General features: G+C 32.1%; 1 protein-coding gene across 2 annotated transcripts; it reads left to right on the top strand.

Moving 5' to 3' along the window:
• The first annotated feature begins 1,552 nt into the window (after nucleotides 1-1,552).
• LOC132750623 (uncharacterized) lies at nucleotides 1,553-5,299 on the top strand. Of its 2 annotated transcripts, none has more exons than XM_060740631.1 (2): nucleotides 1,553-1,671; nucleotides 2,476-5,299. In XM_060740631.1, the coding sequence occupies exon 2, from the start codon at nucleotides 2,483-2,485 to the stop codon at nucleotides 4,277-4,279; it is 1,797 nt and encodes a 598-aa protein (XP_060596614.1). In that variant the 5' UTR covers nucleotides 1,553-1,671; nucleotides 2,476-2,482; the 3' UTR covers nucleotides 4,280-5,299. The 2 variants fall into 2 exon arrangements, with proteins under 2 accessions (XP_060596614.1, XP_060596615.1); XM_060740632.1 differs by having other exon boundaries at nucleotides 1,571-1,661.
• The last annotated feature ends 3,272 nt before the right edge of the window (nucleotides 5,300-8,571 follow it).

Raw genomic sequence — 8,571 nt, forward strand, 5'->3', positions numbered from 1 at the left:
AACTTTTCTTCTGAAGAAAAAAAGTAATACATGGATACACGAACTTTGTTTGAAATTTGGCAAGTATCTAAACTGTAACCGAAATCTGAGTATAAACTGTAACAAAATTGAATCAAAGTCGCTAGGTCTATGCTGTAACCCTTCAAAATTAACCTCGCTCTATACTGTAACATTGTTTATTTTTTCAAACGCATTTTACCAACAGGAAAATAGGTCCAACCGGTCATTTACTTTAATAAACGTTTTTAAACACAAAGGACTAACGTTTTGTAGATTTACTTTATCTAGGCATGCTTAAATAATGTCGGTATTGGAAAAAAATGCGTTGGTCTCTCGATTCAAATTTTTAAACCTTCAAATCTGCACATTTTTGAGACAATATAGAGATAAATCTGCGGTGCAGGGTCTGAAGAAATATATGACTAGATACCGGATTCTGTTCCTTACAAGCAAAGCACAAAAACATCTTTTAGAAACTAAACTACTAGTAGTATGGACCTGAATAAAAATCACCTACATCTCTTCCCATAATTAATCCTCCATCTTGAAAATTCTATACTGTAACCGAAAAACGCGATACTGTAACACGTTCCCTACGGTGTATATGATCAAAGTGAACAAGTAAACCACGTTTAAAGTAAATTCGGTAGTTTCTGAGAAAATAAATGAAACTACTTAAAGCATATTCTGAGAGCAACAATATAATAATACCTTTAATATGTTGTCAATCAGAGTAACAAATGAAAATGGGAGACAAAAGAAAAATACTTATCTTTTGAGAATTCAATATCAATTGTATCTTTTCTATATAGCAGCTCAAACCTCGATATTTAGGTTCATAAAAGAAAACAAGTAAAACAAAGAAATTGTTTGTGTAATGGCAATTACAATAAAAAAACTATGAGAATGTTAAAAAGTATTATAATACTACTTTATTATAATACTACTTTTAATCATGATTTTAACATGAATTTACATCTTGCGACATTGAACGGTAGTGTTGCGACATTTAACGGTAAGGGAAATTCGTGCAACATTTAACGTTAACATTGCGACATTTAACGGCGAATGATTTTGCGACATTAAGCGGCGGTTGCGACATTTAGCGGAAATGGTGCGACATTTAGCGGCAAGTGCGACATTGAACGGCGTTGCGACATATAACGGTAAGGGAAATTCGTGCGACATTTAACGTTAACATTGCGTCATTTAACGGCGAATGATTTTGCGACATTAAGCGGCGGTTGCGACATTTAGCGGCAATGGTGCGACATTTAGCGGCAAGTGCGACATTGAACGGCGTTGCGACATATAACGGCGCCACATTGTTTAACCACTACGTAACGATTTAGTACCTTCAAATCAATGAAAGTATAATTTCCGTTATATACATGTTGGCTTTATTATGTAGGATAGAGAAAACAATATGGGCTAATATTGTTTCTTTCCACAGAAGTAAATATTACATATGTCTTACGACATTATTTAGATCTGCACAAACACGTTTTTTTGTTTAACATTTAAAATCGATAAATACCTGGCCAAAGTTACATTTTAACTTCCACATTCCGGCCGCAAAACCTGATAAAACAGAGGACAAAATGGCGGCGAAGGTTAAACTTGCAGTGAAAATGTCTAGATATTAATTTTGGAAAAGAGAGGTTATTTAAGGTTTGTTACTCATATTATTAAATTCTTTCTTTCATCTAACAAAACAGTGATAATTATTTTTATTTAAATGAGATGATATTGATTAAGTAGATCTAGAAGTTAAACATACACATCATTCAATCAACAAATTAAAATACAACGATCTTCTTAATGATTTGGTAATTATACGTTTAGGAAAGTTGGATGACTATCTCTTTTCTTCTTTTAATTCACTAAATAAAAATACGGAAAAATATATCATATTTATAACAAATTATAGTATTTTAAGTTGAATTTAAAGAGAGAGGTGGGAAACATGTTATAACCTGTTTGTTTATATAAGTTTGAAGATTATTTTATGACCGGTTTAATATCCCGGGCTCGTTTATCTTTGTGTAGAGATAAAATAAATATTTATATCTTATCATTATTTTAAAGCTCAGTGACATTTTATTGCGAATTTGCGACCTTTCATAGATAATTTAAAATAAATTATCGTTACTTAATTTTTTTAAAACTTTTTTAAAATCTTAGAACATTTTTCTCAAGTTTTTTTTTTTAATTTGTCGATTCATGTTGAGTAATGAAGCTTTAAAGAACAGTTTGATCATCGGAATATGTTTTTTTCTTTTTTAAAAACTGGTATAATTAATTTATTTTAAGTGACAAATCAATATACATCTACTGAGTAAAAAGAATGTGTTTTTAAGGAGTTTTTTTTAAATGTACATTTCTCTTTTGATTATTTAATTTGTTTTGATGTTACATGAGTAAAATAGTAATCAACAAGAATATAAATGAAGTAATCCGAAATTTACATTGTAGAATAAATATGGAAGTTTCTGGCCAGCGAAAAACTAAATTGACACATTCAGTATCACATGGGTCTGCTGAAGATTTTGTATTATTCTGTATCCCATGTGATAGAGATGGTGAACGGGTTCCAGCTAAAGGGTTCTGTACAACTTGTAATGAACATCTTTGTAAAACCTGTTATAAGCATCATAGGAAACCAGCGCCTACCCGTAATCATGTTCTTCTTGACGAAGACTCTATGTCAACAACACCTACAGCTCCAATATCTCAAGACGACTTCGATAGTTGTGATGATCATCAAGACGAAAAACAGAAATATTACTGCAGAGATCACGACATCGTAGTTTGCAGTGTTTGTGTCACATTAGATCATAGGACCTGTAAGGTGGAATACATACCTAAACTTTCAAAACATATTCTAGACAGTGAGGAACTCAATGAGTTAATGGTGGAAATGAAATCACTTGAGGAAGTTTGTAAATTAGGTATAAAGAGAGCAAAAGATGAGATAAAAGCCATTTCTGAAAATCATGATAAGGTTATAAAGGCAATTCATCAATTTAGAAAAGAAATAAATACACGTCTGGACGATATGGAACAAATTGCTGTCAAGAACGCGGAGAGCATCTTTGATAAAAAACAAATGCATCTGAAGAGTTTGTCAACAGAAATAGAAGATATGAAAGAGGAAACAGTACAGAAACAAGTTTGCTTAGATAACCTGATACAAAGAAATTGTCTTGACAAATTGTATGTTGAAATGAAAGTAGCCAAGAAACGACTTATTCAAATGAAGATGAAGACAAAACAACAAAGTCGAATAAACAATAATGAAACAGTAAGCTTTGTCAAGCATCAGGCAATTATTGATATGTTAGAAAAGTATAAGCAGTTAGGAGAAATTTTATCTGTTAAATCGTCCAATAGAGAAAATGATGCAATGATGAAAGATACATCAACACCAACCGAGGATACGTCTCTAAATCTTGAAGTTGTCGAGGACATAGATATGAAATCTGCATCGGATAGTAATAAATGTGACATGACCGGGATAGAGGTTATTCAGCCGAATAAGATGGTGGTTTGTGATTATAATAACAGCAAAGTTAAATGGTATGATACAGTACAGAAGATAATTGTTTCGGAGTTAAAACTAAATAATTCACCGAATGATGTTGCAGCTATTACAGATGCTAGATTTGTCGTGACTGTACCTAATGATGAATGCGTTCATTTCATGTCACTAGAGAATCATCGCATAGTTTCTGATCGTAAGGTGAATATCAATGAGACATGTTATGGTATTGCTTACAGTAATGATAAGCTTGTTGTGTCATGTAATTATCATCCAGGAAAAGTTTTAGTTCTTGACCTACAAGGTAAAATATTGCAAAGTTTTAGTGGAGATAATAGTCTGTTCTGCTATCCCCAGTATGTCACCGTGAATACAGCTGGAACGTCTATATATGTTAGTGACATGGGTTATTCTGTGAAGGCTGTAAAACAACTAGACTGGCAGGGGAACGTTATAAATACCTATCAACCAGCACAGGGAGGAGGAAATCTACGAGGTATTTGTGAATTAAATGATGGCACATTTCTTGTTTGTTTGAGTCAAGATAGTGACGACAATTTACGTAGAATATCAGACAGCTGTAAGCCGTGTAAGATAACGTTAAATGAGAAACTTGGTAGATGGTATCCGAGAGGTATTGCATACTGTATGAAAACAAGAAGACTTTATGTGTCTTATTCTGAAACAAGTGGAATTAACGAGTCATGTAGTTGCATAAAAGTATTTCAGTTAAAATGATGATACGTAAAAAAAGAAGAAATGATGTGATTAATATCACAATTCAATTTAAAATACACAAAAGATTTTCAATGAAAACTAACATATGTGCTATCTTTATACAAAGAAAAGTCTATTCAGTGATGCATGTATTCGTTTGCATTTGTATGAATTATTCTATTTTGAACCAATAATCATTCATATTTTTGATTTTTCTTATTATAGATTTTTTATATTTGTTTATGTACCTATATATTAATGTAGAGTATCATTATCTGCTTCTCGCTGTGAAAATAATAGTCCTCATATTTCCAGATTTAACTATTACTAGAAATGCAAGCAAATAAAAAAATTAAGCATGTTAATCAGTTTAAGTTTTAGTTACTTATCAGTCAGCAACATTTTTGACTTTAGTCATATACAAGTGTATACAACTGATTGCAAGTACAATGCAGTACATGAACGTAAACACATATACAGAAAATACAGCACTACATACAAAAAAACTATAAGATCAGACGGCAAGCATAAGAATTTTCCGTTATATATACTAGTATTACATTAGAACACTATATTTGATTCATTATATAATGACTGCATTATTGTTTCTCATCAATCCGGGAAAATGTCGTAGGCAGATGATAATTTCAAATTGCTTCAACCGAACAATTTGTACAAGGGTCCGAATATATGTCCGGGAGGATATCTGGATTGACCACAGCTGAAAAACAACGTTTTTGCTTTAGTGGTGTATTATGGAGTAAACCTCACTATGTGTGTTTTTCGCAGACTGCCGTATTTCATGGTAAACAACCGCTTATATAACAATTTTGTTTGATACTGACTTAAGAAATAATATATCCCAAACAGTCATTTTATCGCTCAATAACATCACTGTTTGGAATTCGGATGCGGGGAATTATATCAGCATTAAGTAGATTGAGAGTATCCTCACATCGATTAAATATAGAATGTGGCCGATGGAATAGAACTGTAAGAGAAAATAGACTTTGCATATCATGTAATAAATTATAAGACGAATTTCATTTCCTTTTTGAGTGTAACATGTATGACACAATTAGAGATAAATATATCAATACATTATAGATACTACATAGTTCAACCAAGCCTGTTTAAAACGATAGAATTGTTTTCATCAGAAAATGTTAAAGTAATAAGAAATTTATCTGTATATGTATATAAAGCATTTGAAATAAGAAGATGTAGATATAATATTTAGATAGTATAGTGTTACATACATATAATGTATTAGAAGTAAAATATCATGTGTGGTACACAGATGTATTTATTGTATGTAAATACGTACGTATGTACGCACGCGGCACGTGCGTACGTAAGTACGTACTGATATGTTAGAAAATAGTTTATACAAATAATACCAAAAATAAGAAGATGCAAAATAATGTTTCATACTTAGTTTATATTTTTTATCAATCTTGATAAACATTTAAGATTCAATTATGAAAAAAAAAAACAAATATTTTAAAATAGTCACATTTTAAGAAAAAGTTTCAGACACATTCTTTTGTATTAGATATTTTGAAATTTAAGGGAAGTAATTACGAATCAAAAGCATTTAAATCTTGTAAGAGTAGTGTACATGTATAATAATATCTGTCATATTTTGCGGTTCGGATCGGAATATCCGTCCCGAGGTGACCCGCCCATTGGGCGGTAACGAGGCTTGCCGAGTTACCGCCCATGGGCGGGTGACCGAGGGACGGATATTCCGATCCGAACCGCAAACATATGTCAGATATTTTTTCTTGCATATTCTACCATATTCCATTATATTTTTAATTCTTTATCTTTATTTTCAATTAAAATTTATATCATTACAACCGTAACTACTTTCATTCAACAGCGTATGAATTACAAAATCATTCATAACGGTAAAATGACGTCATCTTTATCGTGCCATTGCACAGCACGCGACTCATCTGGAACCCCCCATGCCAGATGAAATTTCCGGCATGGGTAAAAACTAACGGAAACGCCAGTCTGATATGCAAGAATACTGTTTCCTACATCTTACTATTTTCACATATATTTTTTGTTTACTTTACTGACAGATTTATTGTTGACTAATGCCAATATTAATTCAAAAGTTTATATACCAAAAATGTGATTATGAGCTATAATGGCTTTGTCAATTGTGTAATGTTAGATTTATTAAAGAATAAAGCTTCTTCTTCTTCTTCTTCTTAGCCCGAGTGATATAACGCTGCGCATCCGAACGACAAACAGTGATGTTATCAAGCGATACAATCACCGATTTGGATATAATATTTCGATTCTAACACATGTTATAAATTCTTCTCTCTTGTAATTTATGATTTCTACTACTTCCATAATTTCACATATTTGCATAAAATAAACAATAACAGTTACTGTTTTCCGTTTCATTTCACCATTTATTTATTTGAAAGTGTCCTAAATTTCTAATCTACAATTAATATTTAAAGTTACAGAGTGTTTCTTCCTCACACATGGTTGATAAGTCACTGAGAATTTTATATCTAACTTTTAAGATCTCATTCTTGAAACTTCAATCTCGAATCCTGATTCTTGACTCTTCAATCTAGAAACTTGAATGCCCCCAGAAAATCAGTATTTATATGAAATACCTTGACTTTCCATATTTGGAGGTTACCTTAGTGTTAATTGACAAATCTAAGCCTTCTATATTTATTACGACAAGTGTTGATCAAGTAACTGTACCAGAAACAAACAGACTGATTCCTGGATTATTCATGATGGTAACCAATGATTGAGTTCCCTAAACACAACAATTGCAGACCTCTTGTCCATAATTTATGCAAGTAACTGTTGACAGAGTTACTATACTAAAATCTCCCAGACTGATACACAGTCTAGCCCCAACAGATTTATAGTAATAAATATAGACAACAAATGAGGTCTCAATTCTCATACAAAATCAAATCATTAAATCAAACCTTTACCAGGTGCCTTGCTAAAACTACAACATACATCAACAATTAAATGCTGCGGTACCTAATATTAGGTTTAATTGCACCTGGTTTGTTTCCGTACTTAATTTCAGCGCGTCGGATTTTTAGTAGTTACGTTACATATCTAAATATAGAACGTAAAAAAGTGACTTTATTGCATATTCAAACACGACCCGCATTTTCACTATTGAATATAATAAGAATCGAAAGTGTGTGCTATTATGCAATAGAGTCACAGTTGACGTTCTATATTTAGATATGTGACGTATTCTTTATACATGTCACATAACCACTAAAAGAATCCGACGCGCTTAAAATACGTACGGAAACAAATCAGGCGCAATTTTGCTTAATATCAGGTACGACAACATTTATTTGTTGACTTTGTTGACACTGGCACTGGCTAGAACGACATCAAAGGATGTTTCTGCTAAAAAAAATGGCGAGACCGGTACGTTAGGCCGAGACAATTTTTTGCAGAAACATCCCGAGATGTCGCCCATCAAGTGTGAAGAATAATTTTGTTAATTGACCTTAATGATCGAATGCTTGTATTTTCTAAGATCGATAAAATATTTTGTTAAAGTGCATATATTCTGTTAAATGTGTATCATGTAAGCCCGGTGTAATTGTCTCCCTTAGTATTATTTTGCAGATTCATGAGTGTCCAGTAATATATTACAGATTAATCTCCCTTCGTATTCAGCTTGATTATTTATTTATTTATTTATTTATTTTAATGTCAGAAAATATATTATTTTTTGGTAAAATACAAAAAAAACAGGAATAAAAACCAACAACACACATTTTATTTACAAAACATTTTCTTTCAGACACAAGTGATAACATATATATTTAATATATACACAAATAATATCTGTAGTTCATATTACACATTTTAACAAACATGAAAATAGTAAAATTGTCAAAAACATTTTTATAGTTACAGTCAATTAAATTGTTCGAACAAATACACCGAAAATATCAAACTAACTTTGTCATAGTTTTACCAATGAATATACCTTGTATCATTGGTTGATGATAAAAACATAGAAAAAGCAACTTCCATCCATATAGCAACAGAACGAGTAGGTGTGCACAAGGAGGAAAGAGGCGAGGAAGTAGGACGAGTCACAATCAGAAGAAACAGGCGCTGGGGGGGGGAAGCGAAGACAGGGAAAAGCCAGGCTGAAGGGTGAAAGCACCGTTTGTGGAATGTGTGTGTAAACATGTTGTAAGGCTGTAATGACGTCCAGCGATTTCATGTGGTGGTGACTCAAAGGTCGCAATATTCATAGAGTTATCGTTTTATAATGTTAA

This window comes from Ruditapes philippinarum, unplaced genomic scaffold, assembly GCF_026571515.1.
Source record: "Ruditapes philippinarum isolate M1 unplaced genomic scaffold, ASM2657151v2 ctg7851_1_1_1_1, whole genome shotgun sequence".
In the NCBI taxonomy this organism is placed as follows: domain Eukaryota; kingdom Metazoa; phylum Mollusca; class Bivalvia; order Venerida; family Veneridae; genus Ruditapes; species Ruditapes philippinarum.